General features: G+C 43.4%; 10 protein-coding genes across 10 annotated transcripts; 3 read left to right on the forward strand and 7 right to left on the reverse strand.

Moving 5' to 3' along the window:
• On the forward strand, nucleotides 1–1,874 carry K450DRAFT_235131 (uncharacterized protein). Its single transcript, XM_051588037.1, has 8 exons — nucleotides 1–188; nucleotides 295–513; nucleotides 644–777; nucleotides 873–941; nucleotides 1,010–1,149; nucleotides 1,237–1,335; nucleotides 1,420–1,590; nucleotides 1,668–1,874. The coding sequence occupies exons 1-8, from the start codon at nucleotides 61–63 to the stop codon at nucleotides 1,698–1,700; spliced, it is 993 nt and encodes a 330-aa protein (XP_051445904.1). The 5' UTR covers nucleotides 1–60; the 3' UTR covers nucleotides 1,701–1,874.
• Nucleotides 1,794–4,275, reverse strand: K450DRAFT_235136 (uncharacterized protein). The gene is made up of 6 exons (XM_051588038.1): nucleotides 3,751–4,275; nucleotides 3,469–3,679; nucleotides 2,520–3,383; nucleotides 2,309–2,432; nucleotides 2,108–2,223; nucleotides 1,794–2,041 (listed from the first exon to the last, which is right to left on the reverse strand). Exons 1-6 carry the CDS (start codon nucleotides 3,897–3,899, stop codon nucleotides 1,964–1,966), a joined length of 1,542 nt encoding a protein of 513 aa, XP_051445905.1. The 5' UTR covers nucleotides 3,900–4,275; the 3' UTR covers nucleotides 1,794–1,963.
• On the reverse strand, nucleotides 3,980–5,417 carry K450DRAFT_235140 (uncharacterized protein). The gene is made up of 6 exons (XM_051588039.1): nucleotides 5,246–5,417; nucleotides 4,980–5,060; nucleotides 4,759–4,886; nucleotides 4,538–4,663; nucleotides 4,391–4,473; nucleotides 3,980–4,316 (listed from the first exon to the last, which is right to left on the reverse strand). Exons 1-6 carry the CDS (start codon nucleotides 5,301–5,303, stop codon nucleotides 4,061–4,063), a joined length of 732 nt encoding a protein of 243 aa, XP_051445906.1. The 5' UTR covers nucleotides 5,304–5,417; the 3' UTR covers nucleotides 3,980–4,060.
• On the reverse strand, nucleotides 5,418–6,641 carry K450DRAFT_235145 (uncharacterized protein). Its single transcript, XM_051588040.1, has 2 exons — nucleotides 6,255–6,641; nucleotides 5,418–6,156 (listed from the first exon to the last, which is right to left on the reverse strand). The coding sequence occupies exons 1-2, from the start codon at nucleotides 6,527–6,529 to the stop codon at nucleotides 5,532–5,534; spliced, it is 900 nt and encodes a 299-aa protein (XP_051445907.1). The 5' UTR covers nucleotides 6,530–6,641; the 3' UTR covers nucleotides 5,418–5,531.
• Nucleotides 6,642–7,409: 768 nt separating this feature from the next.
• Nucleotides 7,410–9,302, reverse strand: K450DRAFT_235151 (uncharacterized protein). The gene is made up of 10 exons (XM_051588041.1): nucleotides 9,221–9,302; nucleotides 9,114–9,155; nucleotides 8,895–9,027; nucleotides 8,804–8,817; nucleotides 8,674–8,730; nucleotides 8,564–8,604; nucleotides 8,446–8,503; nucleotides 8,234–8,338; nucleotides 7,694–8,154; nucleotides 7,410–7,572 (listed from the first exon to the last, which is right to left on the reverse strand). The coding sequence occupies exons 1-10, from the start codon at nucleotides 9,252–9,254 to the stop codon at nucleotides 7,543–7,545; spliced, it is 975 nt and encodes a 324-aa protein (XP_051445908.1). The 5' UTR covers nucleotides 9,255–9,302; the 3' UTR covers nucleotides 7,410–7,542.
• A 404-nt stretch (nucleotides 9,303–9,706) lies between these two features.
• Nucleotides 9,707–12,439, forward strand: K450DRAFT_235162 (uncharacterized protein; the record flags this gene model as incomplete). Its single annotated transcript, XM_051588042.1, has 8 exons — nucleotides 9,707–9,937; nucleotides 10,044–10,189; nucleotides 10,263–10,308; nucleotides 10,515–10,814; nucleotides 10,886–10,993; nucleotides 11,075–11,783; nucleotides 11,863–12,079; nucleotides 12,154–12,439. 8 exons carry the CDS (start codon nucleotides 9,710–9,712, stop codon nucleotides 12,275–12,277), a joined length of 1,878 nt encoding a protein of 625 aa, XP_051445909.1. The 3' UTR covers nucleotides 12,278–12,439.
• K450DRAFT_299148 (uncharacterized protein) lies at nucleotides 12,398–13,451 on the reverse strand. The gene is made up of 6 exons (XM_051593700.1): nucleotides 13,323–13,451; nucleotides 13,177–13,252; nucleotides 13,083–13,099; nucleotides 12,877–13,003; nucleotides 12,706–12,811; nucleotides 12,398–12,610 (listed from the first exon to the last, which is right to left on the reverse strand). Exons 1-6 carry the CDS (start codon nucleotides 13,393–13,395, stop codon nucleotides 12,545–12,547), a joined length of 465 nt encoding a protein of 154 aa, XP_051445910.1. The 5' UTR covers nucleotides 13,396–13,451; the 3' UTR covers nucleotides 12,398–12,544.
• A 566-nt stretch (nucleotides 13,452–14,017) lies between these two features.
• On the forward strand, nucleotides 14,018–14,890 carry K450DRAFT_198241 (uncharacterized protein; the record flags this gene model as incomplete). The annotated part of the gene is made up of 1 exon (XM_051584570.1): nucleotides 14,018–14,890. One exon carries the CDS (start codon nucleotides 14,018–14,020, stop codon nucleotides 14,888–14,890), a length of 873 nt encoding a protein of 290 aa, XP_051445911.1.
• A 285-nt stretch (nucleotides 14,891–15,175) lies between these two features.
• Nucleotides 15,176–17,825, reverse strand: K450DRAFT_235168 (uncharacterized protein). Its single transcript, XM_051588043.1, has 5 exons — nucleotides 17,491–17,825; nucleotides 17,357–17,420; nucleotides 17,160–17,282; nucleotides 16,642–17,086; nucleotides 15,176–16,576 (listed from the first exon to the last, which is right to left on the reverse strand). Exons 1-5 carry the CDS (start codon nucleotides 17,772–17,774, stop codon nucleotides 15,396–15,398), a joined length of 2,097 nt encoding a protein of 698 aa, XP_051445912.1. The 5' UTR covers nucleotides 17,775–17,825; the 3' UTR covers nucleotides 15,176–15,395.
• Nucleotides 17,826–18,013: 188 nt separating this feature from the next.
• K450DRAFT_235174 (uncharacterized protein) lies at nucleotides 18,014–20,899 on the reverse strand. The gene is made up of 8 exons (XM_051588044.1): nucleotides 20,722–20,899; nucleotides 20,445–20,609; nucleotides 20,255–20,381; nucleotides 19,877–20,190; nucleotides 19,611–19,813; nucleotides 19,012–19,547; nucleotides 18,545–18,944; nucleotides 18,014–18,462 (listed from the first exon to the last, which is right to left on the reverse strand). The coding sequence occupies exons 1-8, from the start codon at nucleotides 20,861–20,863 to the stop codon at nucleotides 18,193–18,195; spliced, it is 2,157 nt and encodes a 718-aa protein (XP_051445913.1). The 5' UTR covers nucleotides 20,864–20,899; the 3' UTR covers nucleotides 18,014–18,192.
• Nucleotides 20,900–21,473: the final 574 nt, after the last annotated feature.

A 21,473-nucleotide genomic window follows, 5' to 3' on the forward strand; every position in this document is an offset into this window, starting at 1 on the left:
TTATTTGAGATTCAACTTGCACCGGCATAGCCTTTCCACCTAAACAAGTGCTATCACCACATGTTCATGCAACGCATTAGCTTCCGGGTTGCCTTTTCCGCGTCCAGATTCACTCGACCGCCGTGTAGCCGCATTCAAAGCTACATGACCGTAGCGCCGATGGGCAAGCCAGGTCGGCCGAAACGAACGTGCGTACCCTCCGTCATTCCCCTTCATTCCATAACGCTGTCTTTCACATACTAGCATGGCTATACTGTTTGTGGATCAACTTGATTCTGATTCTCTCTTTACTAGATTGCCGCCGAGTGTGAAGGAGAGCAGCATCATAAGCAGCGTCGAGAGCGAAATGTCATGTTCAACAACGAAAGCAACAGAACCCAACCATGAAAGTCAGGCCACAGTCTTTCAGCAGAACATCGATAATCTAGAACTTGTTGATTACAGCCAAACACACAAATTGTTTTGCACAAAAAACCCAGTAGAGACGAATGCCATAATCCGAAAAATGATAAAGTAAGTAATAGGCTATGTTACATATGCGGCCAAACTACTCTAAAGCCGCATATGTAATAAGCCGCGGCTGGAAAGACGGTGTTTGCAAAATGATCATTTGCTCACTATCCTTCCTCCTCTACCATGACAGAGAAGGGCAAGTGTTCGGATTAGATCTGGAATGGCGACCAACGTTTATTAAAGGAGGAAAGGAAAATAAGACTGCATTAGTGCAGCTTTGCAATTCGAAATCAATATTGATAATACAGATCTCTAGGATGGGAGGTATGAATGAATATCTTTGATACTGGTTTTCGGTGGCCAGCATCGTTTACAGAAGGAAGATGACTCTGGTTCTAATTGAACTTTGTCCTGAATAGTGTTTCCTCACGAGCTGAAGAGTTTATTACAAAATCGAAATATACTCAAGACAGGTGTCAACATCAAAGGTAAGCGCCCTCTTTCAATGATTACGTTTCTTAATATAAGGCTTTAATGAAAATGTATATCTTCTTAGGCGACGCTCTCAAGTTATACCGGGATTTCCGAATATTGACAAATGGACTGGTCGAGCTTGGTACTCTTGCTCGTGCCACCCATGCCGACGAATTACAAGGGTACAAGGGCCTATCTTTACGTCTGTTGTGTGCTATATTTGTAAGTATTTCCGATAAACCTATAGAGATGGAATTGCTATCCCGAGAACGTCATTGCTGACTTCTTTGTTATTTTTTTTGACTACAGCTCGGCAAATCTTTACCAAAAGGCACAACTCGCATTAGTAGATGGGACGCACCAACCCTCAGTAGCAAGCAAAGACAATATGCTGCTGATGATGCATATGTAAGATACCATTGTGATTCAATTTGCGCTTCTTATATCTCCTGTACCGCAAAACACTGAAGCCCTATTGTCTCCAACTATTAGGCTTCCTTTGCCGTATACCAAGCTATTGATGATCGTGGAAAACCAAGTTCAGACAGTCATGTACATATCAGCCATCTAGCCGACGACAAAGTGGGAGAAAAGTATAAGCGAGGAGGAGATTCTAGAAAGTCCAAACCGTCATCTTCCCATACCGTAAGCTCTGTCGAAAAGGTACAAATAACTCGCGTAACCATGTACATTTGAACGTGAGCAAACACACTAACTTTGATATATCTGCTAGCAAAAAGTCTTCATACAGGAATGCATACCAGATTTTATAGAAGATGAAGAGCATCAAAGGGTCATTGACGAATCAATAGCGATTCAAGAGAGAAGCACGGGCATGCCATTTACAACTACAGAAGTGCTGAGAAAGAAACAAACCTAGCGTAATAATTGTAGTGTAGTGCATAGCATAGATTGATTACAGCAATATTTGTACAATTTTGTTTATATATCAGACGATTCGGAAGGAAATCGTTACACCTTCACTACTGTACAACTGACTGGTAACATATTAAGTTATATACGGCGACATTCCCTATTAAATGTTGGATATTGGTGATGCAGTATAATCGTTTGGGTACGAGACTTGCAGTATATCGTTTGGAACAAAGCGCAACTGGTAAATGTCAAAATGGCTAAAGTATTGGCCAATACACAGGTTACTGCATAATTGTTCTGCTACCTCCATATTTCTTCGAATGTCGCATAGGCCTGGCCGGAAATCTAATGTTTCAATTTGCGTACTTTCAAGGAAGACCTTGTGTATCGTGGTAGGTTGATCAAAGTCGTTGTCATAGTCTACGGAAACGAATGGACAAAGATGGTTGTGAGCAAGATGGGTGAGGTAATACACAATCTTATGGTATGGATCGATTCAACTTACTTAGCTCCCATCCAATAACAACTCCACATGGGCCATTGGATCCCTTTACAATGATAGTTCCCACTGGCCATACGTGATGTTCTGCAACATGGTCATAGATCCTGGGTTTTCTTTTGAGTTTTTTCTTTTCAGAAGAAAGAAGACCATTTAGTTTGTTGGCACGAGAGACCCAAGGGGATATTAAGTTGATGTCTTCTGGATGATATTGTACCGCAATCTTGATGCAAAAGTCTTCCAGTTGAAGACGGGACGGTGGGTAGCTGAGAGCCATTTGCAGGGAAGTGGAATACCTTGTGAGCATTAAATTGAGACGTATGTAATCATCACGGCCACGGATTTGAGTATTTGCGTCAGCATTCATGATATTTCGCATACACCGCGCATAAATTTCATTCGGTGTCATGCCTGGCCCTGCATTGATCCGAACAGCCACGCCATATCGGAGGATCAACTGATTTTCGCATTGTTCTTGGGTAAAGATGCATTTTTTGTAAGTATCCTCTATGTCTTCGATGCTGATTGCATCTCGTGCTTTGAGGTCTCTTACACATTGGAAAAGGTCGATGAACATTTGTCGTTCTGTACTTGGCTCTGTGTGCCGAACGACCACATGCCCAGGAAAACTCATAATATCGACTCCTAAAATATTCGTAGCATGAGCAATAGCTTGGAAAACCGCTGCCAGAGATAACGGAATGCCTCTCCTATGTCGGAGAACCGAATGTATCAAGCTGTTCTGGATGTCATAGTAAATGTCAGCAGCTCCGAATCCCTTCTCCAAATGAAGGAACTGCACGAGACGCTGCACTTTCTCAAATTCATTCACGGTCGGTGTACTCAAATAGCCTTCTTCAAATTGCTTGGCGAGCGACACGATTTGGTTATGAACGTCCATATCATTCACAGGGTCTATGGCATTGGCTAATACAGCCATGCCGACATAGGTCGGCGCAGTTGGCGGTGGTCCATTTGTTCCTGCTCCAAGCCTAGGTTGCGTGCGCCAGAAGTCATCAGCCAGCCGTTTCTTGATACGATGGATAATCCGTCCAGCATAGTATCTCTCGGTAATGGATGACTGCACAACAGGACATAGAGGTGTGATTCGTTAGTGAGTTACAAATTGTTGAACAACAAATCTTTTTAATAAATGTTACGCATACCTCTTCTTTATTGTTGTAAATAGAGGTCAAGACATCCAATGCCTTGGTACGATATTCGTCTGCTAAGAGAATGATCTTGGCGCATTGTGTTTCTTCATTGTGAAGTATGTCTTGTAAAGTATGCTCTACAAACATATCGACTTGTATTCGCTCAATGAATTCCTTACGCCAGTTACAAGCCGGATCCGTCGGAATGGGCCATCGCTTCCATCTGCATTCCAGTGCACGTTAGAAAAATAAGGTCATCAGCAGTAACTGTTGAGTATCAAAAGTCTATCTCGCCTTTCTGCAACGTGACGCTTCCACAATCTCGAGGAGTTGGCAGTGGAAGCAAACAGTCGACTTACGCCTATGCAATGAGTTAACGATACGACGTCTATTTGTTCAAAGATGGTGTACAATATGTTCTCGATATGTAATGGTGATGGCATAGATTCAACACTGAATGTAAAAAAAATGGAGTCTACTGGGAAAAAAAATAAAACGGTATAGAGTTTTTATGGTACGCGGGCTCTATGGAGAGTCCCAAGAACAAATATCATAAAACAAGTGAATTACAACACTGTTTTTTTTTCACCAAATCCCCTCTAATCTATTTGGTACGAGTAGTTCTCTTTCTAGTCTTGGGAGACTGCTTAGGGCTGGAAGCCTTCTTGAGATGCTGCTCAGGGATCCAAGATTCGTCAAGAACCAAGTTACCAGACTCGTCACGGTGCTTAACAGGAGCAGCCTTTTCGGCAGTCTTCTTGCTCTTCTTTGATTTCTTTCCAGCGGAACCGAAGAAAGCTTGTTGGATGATATAACCAACACCAGCAAGAATAGCAGCCAAAACAGCATAAAGGAAGAGACTGATTGCAAAACAAATAGCTTATTAGTATCAATCATTGTGGGGTAGTATCAAAAATTTCGACCAAGTACTCACAGTTGAACATCGAAGATAGAGTGTTCGGGGTCAGTGACAGTGACAGTTCCGTTATAAGCAATACCGCGAAGAGGAGTCTTGTTCTATTACAAGTGTTTGATTAGTCGATATTGACGACGTACACTAACATCGTCTGCAGTGACTTACCGAGTCAGAAAAGTCGATGATAACAGTCAGGCCAAGATCTTGGGGAGCAAACTCAGAATGGAACTGGTAGGGGATAGCAACCTTTTGCTTGGCAGGAATGGTAAGATCGTACTTGTAGACGGAGAGCTACAAAAGTGAATAGCAAAGGTGAGTAAGGTCTTCATTATGCCGAGATTTCTACTCGGTTTCTTCATCACAGAATCCAGAACAAAAGTACATACGTTGCGGACGATGGTAGAAAAGTCATCAGCCTTAACAAGAGCACCAGAGATGTAGTTGACGGTGTAAGTTTCATCAGCTTGGTTGTCAAAGTAGACGTTAAGCTTGTTCTTATGGCCGTTTACGATAACTATTTTTCAAAAAAGAAGGGTATGCTTGAATTAAATACTTGATTCGCGATCTGTAGACACACCACTAGATATTGCGACTCTTCTATACTTACTTCCAAAGGGATTGTTGGGAAATTCTCCATAAATATCGATTGCACCAACATCAGCCTCTTTGCCTGCATCTTGTGCGAAGACTAGACGAAAGGCGCGATTATAGGTTAGTAAAACGTATACAATACTCGGTTAGAAGAGATGCAACTAAGCAAGCGTAGATCATAGTTTTGGATGGATCACGATTATGCATCTGGGGCAGATGAACGGGCCGGATGCCATCCAGCAACTAATACTGGCGCCCACTCGACTAAAGATCTCAACTTACCAGTAGCGACTAGAAGGAAGATAGCCAGAAGAGATGACCAGAGTTGTACTTTTGCCATTGCCAAAACCAAAAAATTATATGAACACGAAAACAAACAGCGAGATAAACTATGAGAGTTCGTAGGGAAGATGTACGAGCGGAACTTTTATTTTGCGCTTGCGGCGGTGACCCCATTGGTGCCAGCACGACGAACTGAGAACCAAAAAAAAAAAATTGGTGGAAGAAAAAAGTTGAATATTTACATGATAGTGTGTGATAAGGGTGAAAAATGATACATAATATATAACTATTCAAATCGGATAGTGCGCTTAGAGAGTCGCGTACGATGCTTCCAAGCTTGTCGATATTGATAAGACGAAGTCATAGTAATGCTTTTTGTAAACGCGGCTGTGACGAGTATGACGGAAAAAAGAGTTCTACAGTACCGAACCAAAGTAGCCAATGTACGTGTATCACTGCGGTGATCGGGCTTGATCTGTGCTTTGGATGATAGGAGCATGGAGATGAATGCATGTATGGCCAGCCCGACAAATTCCATCATGGTGTTAAAATCCAAAGTGGTGTCATCGTCCATATTTTCGCTCGCCAATAGATGATCTAAGCTCGCTGACCGAACACTGGTTGGATACTCGGCTTGAAATGTGATTTTTTCAACGTGGGTATCAAATCGCACCAAGTTGGTAGTGGAGGGCGACGGGCTCAAAGATTTAGTTAGGCGTGTTTTAGTATGGTTAAAGCTTGTAGAGCTTGTTTTAAGCGCAGGCTTCAAACCAGGCGTAGAAAATCGACGATCGCTGTGATCTAATAACACGCCTTGAGAACGAGCACATCGTTCTTGAAATTCCGTGTCGTTTTCACATTCGGAACAGTACAATGGTCCGAGCAACCAAGTGATATCAGAATCTTTTTGCCTAAAAATTGTACACCAAATAAATCAATATCGCTTTGTCAGACGAATATGGCAGCCCAAAAGCGGGGAGAGACAGTAAGCTTTGCCACGATGCCTTACCAATTTAAATCGGACGGATTGACTCTTTTGTTATTTTTACCGAGGCGATCAGTCGATAGCATAGACATTTGTCGCCAGAGGGCATTTTGATATCTTATCAAGCGAGTGTGCTCGGTTTTTAGGCGACGATATTGATCTCGACCAGACGTCAAAGGTAGTTCATGTAAGTTTTGCTGAATCCGTAATAGCTGTCGATGATTTTGACTGTAAGCTAGATTTAAATCTGAGACGTTCCAGGAATGAGAAAGATAGTCGACTGATATCTGAGGTTTCATTTGAAGAGAGAGAGATGGGGAGAGAGAAGAAGGAGATAAATTGACTGAGGGATGGAAACCAAAAAAAAATAATTGAGGTCAGTTTATAATAGTGCTAAATCTCTCACGTTTGAGTACAGCTAACAAGCTGAATAGATACGAAGGATTATTTATAATTTTATTATATGCAGTCAGAGTGTGTGTGGGTCAATCTGCTTAACAATGGTGCGATAACCTGCTATGCAAAAAAAAAAAAAAATCATTATTATTATGCTGCTGAGAAAAGTCGGAACGGGCCGTGTTATGGACCAAGGCGTTCCAGGATAAAAACAGTAAAGGGTCGGGTCCGGATTTTGTGGCCATAAGGATTGCTTGTCACTTTCAAGCAAAATTGTAAGATCGCCTTTCTGCATTGGGGGGTCTCGACCCATTCTGCGGCAACCCATTAGAGTTTGAAAAGCCCTTTAAATATATGATGTGATTGTTTTAGGGCGGACGCGCGGTGATAAAGTACTGTAATTTGGTGAGGTTAGGTTGGATTTATGCCGATGAACCGTACTTTCGCAACCTGGCTGGTTTGACTGAGTAGGGGGAGAAAGGAATGCGGTCTGAATGAGGCATTCCGATATGCCATACCTAAACATCACAAGCAGAAGTAAAACTCACACACAAAAAAAAAAAACACGCAAGCAAGGCGCACGGTCGTCCAACGCAGGCATCCACGCACAAACGATGCCTGCCCAGACAATCCAAATTAAGCAAGCGCAATGCACACAAACACTTGCAATATTGAGATTCAGTCTTCATGCTATCTTTGGGAATCTCTCCATCGATACCCAGCCAGCGGGGTGAATACCCACAAGTAAACCCTCTCCGATACCACGCTTTACTATGCTATCCCCCCCCCAATCTCGTTGCATTGGGTAGGCAGTACAAACATGACAATGTTCTTATTTGTTTGTGATCGCAAATGATACGAACATACTTCATCATGACACACTTTGAATGTTACAATAACAGATAAGCAAAAGCTATCAATATAAGTCTACAAAGTTGGCGGGGAACTGTTGAATAGAAAAAAACGTTATCAGTGTTTGGGAGTACACCATTCAAGAACTTGTTCTTTTTGAGCATGTGTGGAAAACACATGTGAAAATGTTTAAGGATAAGCTTATTATTACTTACTGTTCCTTCACGGTCGCCGATACGACCTGTCCACCAGTCATTTTGACTCGATGTCCTCTTCACGATATGGATGATATCCCCCCTCTTAAAGCTTAGGTCTCCTTTCTGTTCCCCCGCAAAGTCGTACATTGCTCTAGCAGAATTCTTTTCTCGCGGTGCTTTATCCAATCCAGGATATGCTGAGTCACTGCGCGGTGTTGTACCTTGATATGACTGCTGACGTGGAACAAATCGCTCACCACGAGAATTGGAATCTTCGTATTGATCTCCATACACTGGTTGGTCATTATACATAGTGGACGATCCGCCGAATTTTGCATCTAAAGCTCTGTACAGAACCTGCGCCTGTTCAGGTGGTGGTATGCTTCCATTTAGTAGCTGCTTGGCTGTCACTTCCTGCCGGTACATTTTGACGTTATCCGGGTGTCTTGTTATGATAACCGATCCTTCCAAGCTTACCCCTGGGAAATATATATAAAAAAGTAGGCATAAACAATTAGCGTTTTTTACTTCATGACGTTTGCTTCTACGGGCATATACCTGCGAAGAGTCCTTTCGTCTTGGAATAACTGTATATCGCCGCAACTTGAGTGAGAGCTGCCACTCCGGCGGCTTCCGCATTTCGCCCGACTGGTCCTACTGCCACTGCATGTATAACAAAAAAATATGTAAACAGAAATTTAACATTGCCTTGTGATGATAAAAAAAAATGGCAGTAATCATGGGGACATGCCTATCCACTGGATATCTACCTGACAGATTTCCGCCCAACGTGATGTTGCCACTCTGACTGAACGCCTTGACAGCTTCCTACATTATCCGTGAGCGTTTTGACTCATGTGTCAGCTCAAATTTCGTAAACTTGCTCACTTTGGTGTTTAAAACTATGACAAATTCTGTCAATTCCGCACCTATCGAATCCCGTACAATATTTGTTAGATAGTTAACTTAGATATGATCAACGGCGCCAACCCCCTTACCGATTTGCCCTCCAAATCCGGCTCCAAGTGTACCGATGGCAGACGGAGCTGACCAACCTATACGATATCAGGTGTTAAATGACATATGACTAGCTAATAACACAGTATGAAGCTGATGTCGAAACTCAACTGCCATCAGGAAGCCTAAAAGTGCGGGAGGAGATAGGCCGGTGAGTTGATTGTGGAGGCTGCGTGGTGGTCAATTTACTCAACAAATGTACCTAGCAATCACCAATCCTGATCCTGCTCGCCCCGAAAAGATGAAGCCTGCTTTAAGCACAGTAAAGATAGCTAATCCCTTTGCCTTGGATAGTATGGTGGGTGGTATTATAACATCCAGTCCTTCACCTGGATCTGTTTTTGGGTCGCGTGATTTAGCTACGCAAGGACTTGGCAACCACACAATGAAATATTTCTTGGCTTAAGCCACGTCAACCCACCTATGAAAGAATTGAGGATCGAAGCAGCTTTCCGGCATTCGCCTAATGTTCTGATTGAGTGATCATTGTGATATGTAATGCATCATGTTGGTGATCCACAAATATACCTGCTAAGCTAGACGGCAGAGGTGAGGTAACCATGTTGAAGAAAGAGGTATGCGTGCAAAATATCAAAAAGGTTGAAAGACGAGGGAAAGAAAAGCAAAATATCGACTTTCAGTTTTATCTGAAACCTTTTGGATTGAGATATAATTTTAAACGGAAAACCCTTCGTATAAGCCCTTTTTCCAAGGCTCCCCATTGCTTCTCTTGGCGCATTACATTCAAAATCTTGTCAGCCTTTATGTCCAGAGTAATGAGTGATCGTTGCTAGAATAATTTGTTTCTTTTTTTGAATGACAGGTAAGGTTTTCCCCACACACAGGCTAAATGTTTGCTTTGAAGTATCCTCGGACATTGGTAGGCGGCTGATGAAATTTCAACCCCAAAAATCATCCTCGGGTTAACTTAACCCTCGTAAGCTAAGCTCCGACTTTAACTGAACAAGTGAGAGCTCAAAAGGGTCCAAGCTCTTTTTACTTATTTCTAAGTTCCAAATGTGTTCAGGGCATCCAACCATTCGAGAACCTAACACTCTCGCTAATATAAATGAAGTCAAAGTCAAGCATATACACTTGGATCTCACTGTCGATTTCGTACAGAGGCTACTGGGTGGCCATGCCACCCTCACTTTTGAACCATTGCAGGATCAAGTTGAAAATGTCGTGCTGGACACTTCATTCCTCAATATTGACGCCGTAGAAATGAACTCTAAGCCACTAGACGTAAGTAACTTCATTGAAAATTGTCTCACGGTCTAATTTGTGCGACAATACCTTCATTATGTATTCTTTTTTAATATAACGTTCTCGCGTTTTATGCATCGTCTAGTTCCACTTGGCTGAACGCCATCCAGCCTTTGGTTCGGCTCTGCACATCAAGTTAGCTGAGCCGATCCAGCAGTCGTCCAATTTCGATATCACCATCAAGTATACAACTACTGACAGATGCACTGCCTTGCAATTTCTTGAGCCAGAGTAAGCAAGCTTCCGCCGTGCTTTGTGACATTTTGATTTTCACGTTGTTTATTTTGGTTTTTTTTTTTCACAGGCAGACTGTGGGAAAGCAATTCCCATACTTATTCTCGCAATGCCAGGTATGTGGAGGTCAACAACCTCGATTAGTTTCAATCAATGTTCAGTGTTCTAATGTGCTAATCCTATCTTCTCTTTCTTGATCCACCTCAATGTGTATAATAGGCGGTAAGTTTTTTTTGTAGCGTTTGCTTGTTATCTCTGCGGCCGTACAATATGATAAATTTCGGAAGCTTATCTCTTTGAACAATGTCCGCTTGAAAATTAGATACACGCCCGATCGTTTGTGCCTTGCCAGGATTCACCTTCGGTTAAACTTACCTATTCTGCCAGCATTGCCTCGCCGCTGCCAGTTCTGATGTCAGCTATCAAGACAAGTGAAGAACCCTCTGCAGCCTCTACAGCTGGTCAGCCATGTTTCACTGTTTACAAGTTTGAACAGCGCACTTCAATCCCCTCCTACCTGATCGCCATTGTTTCCGGTAATTTGGCGGGTCGTGAAATAGGTCCCCGTAGCACTGTTTGGTGCGAACCTGAGATGGTGGATGCTGCTGCTTGGGAGTTTGCCGTAAGCTGTTTGACTTGATTTCAATGAATAATAGAAAGTGATTCATAGTTCCTGACGCATATTACCGTTAGGATACCGAAAAATTCATCGCTGCTGGTGAGGACATCTTGACATCGTATGAATGGGGACGTTACGATTTACTCGTACTGCCGCCTAGTTTCCCTTACGGCGGTATGGAGGTAAGTTTTTGGCTTCAGTACAGCGGAATTTAAGGTACAATCAAGGTGCATAAAGCTGACCGTCATGGACGTTACCTCTAGAACCCTTGCTTGTCGTTCGTCACACCAACACTTCTGGCTGGTGACAGAAGTTTGGTTGCTGTCGTGGCTCATGAGATCTCTCATAGTTGGACCGGTAATTTGGTAACAACCAAGTCTTGGGAACACTTTTGGCTGAATGAAGGATGGACTGTGTTTGTAGAGAGAAAGATTCTTGCCCGTCTCCAAGGTGAACCACAACGTCATTTCTCGGCTATCATAGGCTACAAAGCCTTGACCGACAGTGTGGAGCTTTTCGGTCATGATTCACCTGCAACTCTACTTAATCCCGACCTGACTGGGATTGATCCCGATGATTATTTTAGCACAGTACCTTACGAAAAGGGATTCAACCTCCTATTCTACATTGAACAAGTTGTTGGTGGACCAGAGGTTTTCGAACCCTACATGAAGGCACACATTCGCCGTTTTGCCCACACTAGTATTACAACCTCGGACTGGAAATCGTATCTGTACGAGTACATGCAGCAGCAACATGGTGACGACATGGTCAGTAAGCTTGATAGCATTGACTGGTATCAATGGCTAAAGTGTCCAGGTATGCCCCCTGTGCCCCCCAAGTTTGATACGACTCTTGCCGAAGCATGCTATTCCCTGGCGACATGTTGGAAGGACGCTAAGGACCGTGGGGATTCCGAATACAATGGCACAGGCAAGGAAAAGTTTTCCGAATTTACATCGCTCCAGAAAGGTAAGCTGCAGAAAATGCAATGTAGTTTGTTTATCTTCTAGACCATTTTCCATCGGCTTAACCCATCTGTGATGCGCAGTGATGTTTTTGGAATCCTTGATGGAGGCAGCACCATTCCCACACGAACTTTTAGCGTCCCTTGATGCTTGCTATCAACTTACATCAGTTCGCAACTGCGAAATTCGGTTCCGATGGCAACGGTTATGTCTAAGCTCGGATTACGAACCGATATATCCTAGTGTCTGTGAACTTGTCACTGAACAAGGTCGTATGAAGTTCGTACGACCGCTTTATAGGTAAGATTTACAACCTTGGTCTGTTCTGTAAGACAAGAGGCTTGAGAATAACATGTGCATTTATTTCCATGTAGATATCTTAATCAAGCAAAGAACGGATCGGAGCTGGCTAAATCTACTTATCTCGCAAATAAGAGCTTCTATCATCCTATTGCCGCTATGCTCATTGAGAAAGACATTGGCATTGCGCCTATGTAGTTTTTGCATTTGATGATGCATAACATAATTAGCTAAAAGTAATTTCTAGACGTATTTCTTTTCTGGATAACAGCTTTATATCACTCAACAGTATCTTAACATGAACGGTTTCTCTTATATCTCGAAAACAAGCGTTTATTCCATGTAAATCGCTGAGGGAATATAGACATGGTCGCTAATGAAACCAGCGAAAGGAATTGGTGGTAGTCAAAAGCAGAATGCCATAGATAGCCGTGTGTGTTTTTGTTTCATTGAAACCATGCGCCTTTACAGCTTTGCTTTTGTGATGGCAGCGACTTCCTTTTCATTTTGCTTCAAAAACTCTAAGGCTCTCTGCAATAAGAAATAGTTTTTGTTACGATGAGCGGCGTGCGTTGAGGGAGCACAAAAAAATCATATCTGCCCAAAATAGTAATGAATATGCTTACTTCTTGACCTCCCGTTTTGTTAAATACCTCTTCCAGCTTTTGCGCCAGCATCAAGTCGCCTCTGACTTTGATCTTGCCAGACATGTAAGCGCGCACGCCAGTCAAGCTGAGGGCATGGCACTGTCAGCCAATGTTTGGATACCTTTCATTGAGTATTCAATGCTCACTTACCCGCCGGTGACAAAGTTGACGAGGTCGCTGTCATCAATGGTAATGCGAACGGTGCGTGCTCTGGCAGCTTTGGCCTTTTCCTTGGCCATTTCGGCATCCATGGTTATGATTGGCTCGACCTGATTACCTGCATATCAAAAAAACAAAATTATGAGATTCGCGGAAAACTGTGGGGTAGCTGAGTTTCCCAGGATGGGCAAACGAACCTTGGAAGAGCAAACACCTAGATGGGGAATTTCCAAAGCCTAGTATTAGCAAAATCAATGCGTTCGGGTGTATCTTACGTAGCTCAAAACTTACCACTTGGCCTGGGGCTTCTTCCTCTTATTAACAGTAATTACGAAGAGGCCTTTAATGTTTGGCCACAAGGACTGATCTGGAGTTGGAATGCTCATTTCAGCTACTATTGAGGTGCCGACTGGTTGCTTTCATTACCGCAATCTTACCGTCTGCCAATTGGCGTTGGAGTTCAGGCATGAACATGCTTGAAAGCAGTTTAGAATTAGGTGAAGACGCCATTGCGGAGAAAGTGTGCAAAGGAGAGAAAGAGAACTGAAATGGCCGCAAGTGTGGAGATCCAGAAGCGAGGTGACTGCTGTCGTTAGGGCACTGGTGGGTTTTGGAGCCAAGGTGCAATGTAAGGCACGTGAAATTGCCACGAAGGGGAACACCGTAGAAACTTGGTGTGCGCCTCCTGCGAGGCGCTCATTGTTACCCTTATTTGCTTGAAGCGCTGGGCGCACAGACGATCACCGTCGGGGAGTCGACACTTTTTTTCTACCTTTCATTGGCACAGCTATCATAATCCATTCTTCCTGTCGATAAATATAGAAGTATTGCCTCTCATCCGCATAGTGAAACTAACAGGTTTTCTCGAACATACGTGTATGTTGGATCAGGCAACTCAAAGATCCCGATCCATCGATTGCGCTGCATGAGTAACTACCGAAGGGACACGGTAAAGACATGAAGAGAAAAAAAATTACAAGACAAGGCATCCTCTGCTTATACGGTCAGAAGACCTTGACGCGAAAAAATAACGCGAACTATTATTTCTTAACACGAACATCTTTGCAGAGCCTGTTCCTTTCTTCACCCACTTTTCACTATTCTCACCAAAGTCAACTGTAAACGTCTCACCATGCCCATGTTCCCACCTAATGCTGATCCGGCGTATCGAAGACACTTTACCGAAAATATTAAACAACACTTACCTCTCCCTATGATCGGAAACGAATTTGTCAAGGTGTACACACGTTGTCGTTACTGGCCACGTTGTTCCAACCGAAAATGCAAATTCGTTCATCCAGTTTACGATTGCAAGTTTGACAAAGATTGCCCATATGACACTCTTTGCGCGTTTCGCCACACTTCTGATCCCGTTCCCGATAATTTGACTGGCTATTACAGAGGACGTCGAAAGACTAAGGCGGCAGCCTTCAGTCCAAACAGCAAAAATCCGCAATCCAATGACGAGTGCATAAATGAACACACTAAACCAGAGCCTGAATCTTGGCCTGAGCCTGAACAAGAGACGAAGCCTGAACCCGAGATCATGGGTTCTGGCGCCAATCTTGAAGTTGACCCCTTAACTCCAAAGCCCAGGACCAAATTCAACCCGCGCTTGCTTTCTCCCAAGATAGCGAAGAGAGCTCAGCCAAGGAATACTGAATCCAGCACGGAAGCCAGCTCGTTTATCACTACGTCAACGGCAAAAAATACTGAGTCTGTCAGCTTGGCATTAATGTTTCAAGACCACGAACTACCAGGCTGGCCAATCGAACGCAACAATTATGCATCCTCATTTCCAAACTCCATGTTCCTCTCTAATTTCTTGGCACAAAAGCAAACACCTGCATCAAGCTCTTTAAATTTTCAAGATTGCGGTACATTGATGTCTTGGACAACCTTGCAAGAAAATATGACCTTGGGACCAAATCTGACGGTAGCCTCCATGAAGAAGATATGGCAAGACATTCCAAACAGCTACTCACGACGTGAATTAGCTCGTTGAATTTAACAGCCAACGGAAAGAAAAGGAAGTGTGAAAAAAAAGGGTCTACCCCAAAAAGTAATCACCGTAAAATATGAAACTGTACGTACGATAATATGTTCTTTTTTTTTGGTCCAAAGTATTCTCTACTCTCGCCTGATACATTCGGGTCTTCCTCTGATTGCCCCACTTTGACTGGGACAGGCAGCCATGCTTGTGAACAGTACAGTAGGCAAAGGAGTACAAATGGAATCAAATAATAATAAAAATTAATGGGAAAAATTCATATACACAATAGACGGGTCTGCGTTTTTGGTTGTCTAGATTTTTTTTATTTGGTTTACATGGTACATTCAAGACGATATAGAAAAAACATCTATCACAAATATTTGCAATGGTTGCATTGGGATGTCAACACTTAGTTCCCTCTGCTTCTAATACATAGATCAGAAGATATATTAGCTCGATAATTCCTAAATTACACAGCTTTCCTTGTTTTCTCTCTCCTTTTTTTTTTCTTGGTTTTTTACAACTTGGCTTGCATGCCTTCGCCCTTCCATCGGCCTTCAGCCTTGCCAGCATGGACAAGAGGCTTGATGCACTCCTCGTAGGAGTCAGTGACCAACTTGTGATTCAAGGGTTCCTGTTCAGCCATCTCGGTCATGCTCTCGTAGACCTTTCCGTCGTATCGGCCCAAAGCAGAGTGGAGGTAGTAGTCGGGAAGAGCAAAGGCATCAACCAATGCAACAGCATCGGGGCGGACCTTGGAAAGAAGGTCAAGAGTCAAATCCTTTACCATACCAGCCTGATCGGGGCTAAGGTATTGGGAGACGAGGAAGTCAGCCAACTCTTGTTCAAGAGTGTGAGAACCGAAGAGCAAAGCCATGTTTCTAAGAGCTTGCATAGTGCTGGAGGAAAGATCGCTGCGGGCAGCTTGGAGTCCAGAAATGAAGTTGGACAAAAGCACAAGTTGAGTGTGTGCCTTGGAGACACGAGCGATTTCCACAGTCATAGAGTTCCAGCTCTTGCCTTGGTTATCAAGTTGGTGGACAAGCTTCTGGGTCATAGAAGCGGCACGGAAACGGAAAGCGTTAAGGAGAACTTCAGGGTTCATGAAGTCAGCAGCTTCGACAGCAGGGCACTTGGAGTTGGGGTTTTGAAGGTATTCGTACAAGTAGCCGGATGTGAAGTTCATATCGCTCTCCTTTGTCTTGTTAGCAGCAACGCTTCGGAATTGCTTACCAAGGTAACGAGCGGTTTGCTGAGTCAAGACGTAGTTGTCACCTTCCCAGGTAACGTTAGGCAAGTAATCTTGATAGAAGGAGCCAAGGCCAGAGAACATGGAGTAACCGTGACCACCGCAAGCACGACGACAGTCCTCAATGCCCTGAACGGCCATAGTGGTACACAAACTCTTGAGACCGGAAGAGCTGGCATGAAGATCAGCAAGAAGGGTGAAGTTGCCAGCATTCATGTTGGCCTGGTTCTCATTGTAAAGTCTGAGCATTTCACGGCCAGTGAAGAAACAAGCGTAAGCTTGAGCAATGATGGGAAGCATACGATATTGTTGCATGGTATAATCCAAAACGGCAGTTTCGACAACCTTGTTTTCCCACTTACGGGGGTTAGCAGCATCAACGAACTGGTTGCGAACAGCAGAGTAACGGATAGCAATGGTAGCAGCCTTGGCCAAAGCAAATCGGACACCTGAACGAAAGCGAAATCAATGCATGCTCGTACAGCCACCCTACAAAAGCATGATTTAAACTTACCCATAACAATGTTAGCGCGAACAAAGACCATAGTACCATAGGACAACTTGGCATTTGGGGGTCGGACATATTCACCAGTGCCTTGCTTAACTTGCGCATAACGGGCAAGGAAAGAGATGTGAGGAATGCGGTAGTGGTCGAACATGATGAAACCGTTATCGACAGTGTTGAAACCGAACTTGGGACCAATATCACCAACAGTGATTCCCTTCAAAGGACGATGATCTTCCAAACTACGGATTTGGACACAGAAAGGATGGGGTCCGAAATCCTTTCCGTTAAGAATAAGACGAGCCATGACGATGGCATGGTTGGCAGCCTTGCCGAGACCACCAATCCACCACTTACTGGAGGTCAAGGTAGGGGAGTGAATTTCGAACTCGTTTGTCTCATTAATATATGTAGCAGTAGTTTCCAAGCCTTGGACGTTGGAACCGTGTCCAAGCTGCAATTTCGTCAGTCAGCTGAGTGAAGTGATACCGAAAGTTTCAACCATAAAACCAAATCTTCAGACATACCTCAGTCTGGGCATAACAACCAATAATCTGATGCTTCAAGGCAGGCTCGAGGAAGAGCTTCTTTTGCTCGTCAGTGGTTTGGTTCTTCAAAGTAGGCAAGAACATACCAGAGTGCAAAGAGAACTATTGATACAGAGTGAATGAGCATCCGGGTATTATTCCGAAACATACCATCTGGATTTGGATGTGTAACTTACAGGAGAGCTTTGATCATAAAGGAAGTTGGCAATTTGGGAGTCAACATCGGTCCACTTCTTCTCTCTAATAACGAAGGCAGTATTAGTATTTCATGCACAGCGTAATGCAAAGCAACCAGGACCGGCATTCTTACCGAGCGAGTTCGACCATGCGCTTGTCCTTCTTGAATGCATCAGCAACTCTCTCGTTACGGCCTTGGTAGTATCGATTGGACTTATCGAAAGCGGGTTCGTTTTCTATGACTTCCAAAACTCGGCTGAAGCGGTCTAGCCACTCCTCACCATACATGAACTTTGTGAGCTCTTGGGTGTTGAAGGTAGCCTTTGCACGCTCGGCGGCCAAGACAATATCACCAGCAGGTCCCTTGGGGTCCAACTTCGGGAACTTTGTGGGGACGTTGTTATTAAATGTAGCCATGTGTGATTAGCTTCAAGGTTAGAAAAGGTGGGGATTCCGGGGCAATGGTTGTGGACCTTTAAATAAGGAATTTTGTATCAACTGGTTAGTAAGGCGAATTGTCAAGACCTCGTGACTGCTGGGGATATTAGGGGACATTTAGAATGGAACACCGCCTTTTGTGATAGTACACTGCGCGTTAACGCAGAGATGGTCTAATATATGGTATTGTCTTCAATAGATCTACGTCTTCATCCAACTTTTCAAGTTTCTTATATGAAGGATTTATAGAAAAATGATTTTATTATAGTGAGTATTGGAGAATGTGACAATGACTGAGACCCAATTCATTTTCAATTGTTTCTTTCTCAGCAGCTTTCAAAGAATCCACGTACGATTATACTTCAGAACTCCGCTGAAATCGTTTCCCAAGGTACCTTTATTTTTTACCCTTGTCTTTAAGCCCGAGAACGATGGTACTGCCTTGTTGGAAATTGTAGAATGCAAGACTCTTGGAATTGTTCATGACAGTTCCTACGCCGCCAACGGAAAGCTTCTGTTTACCATATGGCATGCCCACTTTATCAGCGATGCGGTTTTTCAATGTAGAAACCAAAGTGGTGAGTGGCAGGTCATCGATGGTTATAGTTTCCCCAGTAAGCTTGTATTCTGGGAGAGTTGGTGTTTGAACAGTGAGAGCAATAGGATCCTGTGAAAAATAAAGTCAGCTCGGATCACTGTTTTACACAAAACCAAGTGTTCATTCTAATATGAAAAAAAAAAATACATACCGGATGTTGTGCTAGCCATTCGTCTTCAGCCAATGGAACACCATCATTTCTCGGTTTCTTAGCTCCAGGAGCTTCTGCACTTTCCTCGTCTGCTTTGCGGGTAGCTCCTACTTCATAGCCGCTCCCAGGTTGAGGTGGTGGAATAGGGCTCATAGCAGCAGGTGGCATGCCATAGCCAGGAATTTGATTAGCGAACAGCCGAGAATTGGGCACGGCTTGTGGTGGTAATGGCGGATATTGGCTGTAAGCTTGAGGTGGCATTGCAGAAGATTGGAAGTTGCTCGTGGGTGGTTGCGGTTCTCTGGAAATGGATGCACCAGCCATACCAGAAGGAGGCATCTGCTGTTGTGGCACTTCTGACTTCGCAGTTGCCTGCGGACCTATAGAACTTGCGCTGTCACTGCATATGGAGAAAAAAATTAGTAACTGTACGTCACGTAAATGTTTAAATTCCTGTGTACACCTACCCAGTAAGACCCTTTGCGCGATGAATGGCTGCAATTTGTTCCTCAATAGTAGCGCCTTGAGCTGCTCTCTGTGATGCAAGGTTGATAGAAGCAGTATGGCCATCCCAGACAACCTTCTCCTTCTCTCTGGCTTCTTCATTTCCAACCTTCTTTCCGATTTCAGTTTCTTCAGAACCAAAAATATCGGAACGATAGCCAGAAAAGTTCTTCAAGATTTTAGCAACGTCAGTTCCTTCTTGCAACAAATTACTGTCTCGAAGTTTGGCTTCTGCAGCTTGCTTCTGTTCCTTCCATTTGCTATCCAAAAGTTCGATACGCATATGCTCATCCATTTCTGACATTGGAATGGCTTGTCCACATCTGGGACATATTCCTGTCTGCTCATTGACTTGTCGTGTGGTCGATCCCACTTTGGGTCTGTAATCTGTACGGATCTTAATCGGGCCAGTGGTATCTGAGATTCTGATGTCCTGTACAGCTGCTTGCTGAGGCATTTCTTCATCATCATCATCATCTTGCATATCGACTTCTTCAATCTAAAATGCAACATTTTGTGAATAAACTTTCTTAGTTGCATATGTCCTACACCCAATAATTACCTCCATTTCGTCATTAGCTTCCTGTGTTTGCTCCAATTGTTGATTTGTTTCCGCTATGGCAGCAAGCCTCTTCTGCTCTAATGACATGTTTTCTAATTCTGATAAGCTCATCGGTGGGGGAAGGTTCAATTTTTCGTCGTCTTGCGTAAATTCTACAGTTTCAACAATGACAAAGTCATGCCAATCAATGGCAGCATAGGCAGCTGATAAAAACAAAATGATGTGAACAACCGTGTCGTTTTGGCGTCATATTAGGTCCAACTTACCTCTCTCCTTTTCATCTGCATCTTGTTGTTTCTTCTTCTCAGCTTCAACCCAAGCAATCCACTCTACTCTAGCCTTGACTCGCTCAAGTACATCATATTTGCTATCGACGTTCTTCTTCAATCGCTCCTTTATGTCTTTGGGTGGTACAAGCAGTTGAGTATACTGCGTGACAAGGCTCGTGAAGTAATTGAACAAGCTGTGAGATGGTCGTAAAAAGTCGAATTGATAATTTCTGGATTCTCTCTGAGCGAGCTGACTCATAAATCGTGAACCATTGCGCGCAACGAACTGTGCAGTGTGCTTGATGATGTCTCTATTATCAGGGGTAGGGTTTAGTACGTTGATAGATTAACAAGGCCATTTCAAGAAGCACTTACAAGTCTTGAGCAGACATAGTTGGCATGTCGGAAGAAAACTCAAACTTCGATGGCTCTTTGGGTGCCTCTTGAGCCTCGTCCTCCTCTGGCTTCACCTCTTCATCGTGCTTGACACCAGCTTTGGTTGCTACATCAATAATAGTCAGCATCGATACTAAACGTACATAATGAATCAAAGTACAAAACATACTCTTTCCTTCCTTAGTTTGCGTTATTCGTAACTGGTAGTAAGCATGGTAAGGATCGTTGGGATTCAAAAAGCAAAACCGAGGGTTGTGTCGTTCATTTTCTCGAATTCGATCTTCAAGGGTTGGGCCTTTTCGTGCTACGAAATCAGCTGTTTTATCAACAATTTCTGTTTAAAAGAGAATTCGTCAAGGTAAAAGTGAGGAAATTCAAAAGAGCAAGAGCCCTGTACGATCGAGTCATAACGTGTAAAACAGCAAAGCAAGATTTTAAAAGGATACTGCGCACTTCAGGTGGTGGATAGATGATTCCTTTGATTGATTCCTCTTGTTCGACATCTGGAGCTCCATTTTGATCGACATCCATCCCGTCAATATCATTATTGAGACTATTTGACGGATCAGCTACAAGTGTTGCAACCATGATGACAGTGTGTGCCCAAAAAGTGCAAGATCGTTCCAAGTTTTTGAAGCTTTGCTTGCAACGACCAATATCTCAAAATCCCCGTGACTGTTATAACGAGGAATCACGTGATTTGACCCACTTCGAATGTCATTTTTGGTATCCAAGCGTTGTTGCATAGATGGTTTTGAGTCATATGAGTTGCCATAACTCATAGATGAATTAAAAAATTGTAAAAATAAAAGTTAATTCTACTAACGGTAGATCGTGAGAGTGTGACCGTAAGTGCATCATCACACTCGCACTTGTCGGAATGCTAAGTGACACACCAAGAAATATAGCACAAAAGAAACCGGCCATTGATCGCGATTTATGGCTATATACGCAACCTCTTGCCATTTATTGCAATATATCTGGTGGAAATAGATATTTTTCTGTATAAAAAAACTGTAGAAGAAGGTCAACGACCATCGCTATCATGTTCGCCGCACCTGGCTCATCCACCCACAGCGACGGTCATTGTAATTTGAGCACTACTACAGACTTTTGCTTTCATTATGAACAGCAGCTAGATGTTTTTTGAGAACACACACGCTACCCGGGATGGTATTGTCGGAGCAGATGAATTTGC

This window comes from Umbelopsis ramanniana (genome assembly GCF_025399195.1).
Source record: "Umbelopsis ramanniana AG unplaced genomic scaffold K450scaffold_18, whole genome shotgun sequence".
In the NCBI taxonomy this organism is placed as follows: Eukaryota; Fungi; Mucoromycota; class Umbelopsidomycetes; order Umbelopsidales; family Umbelopsidaceae; genus Umbelopsis; species Umbelopsis ramanniana.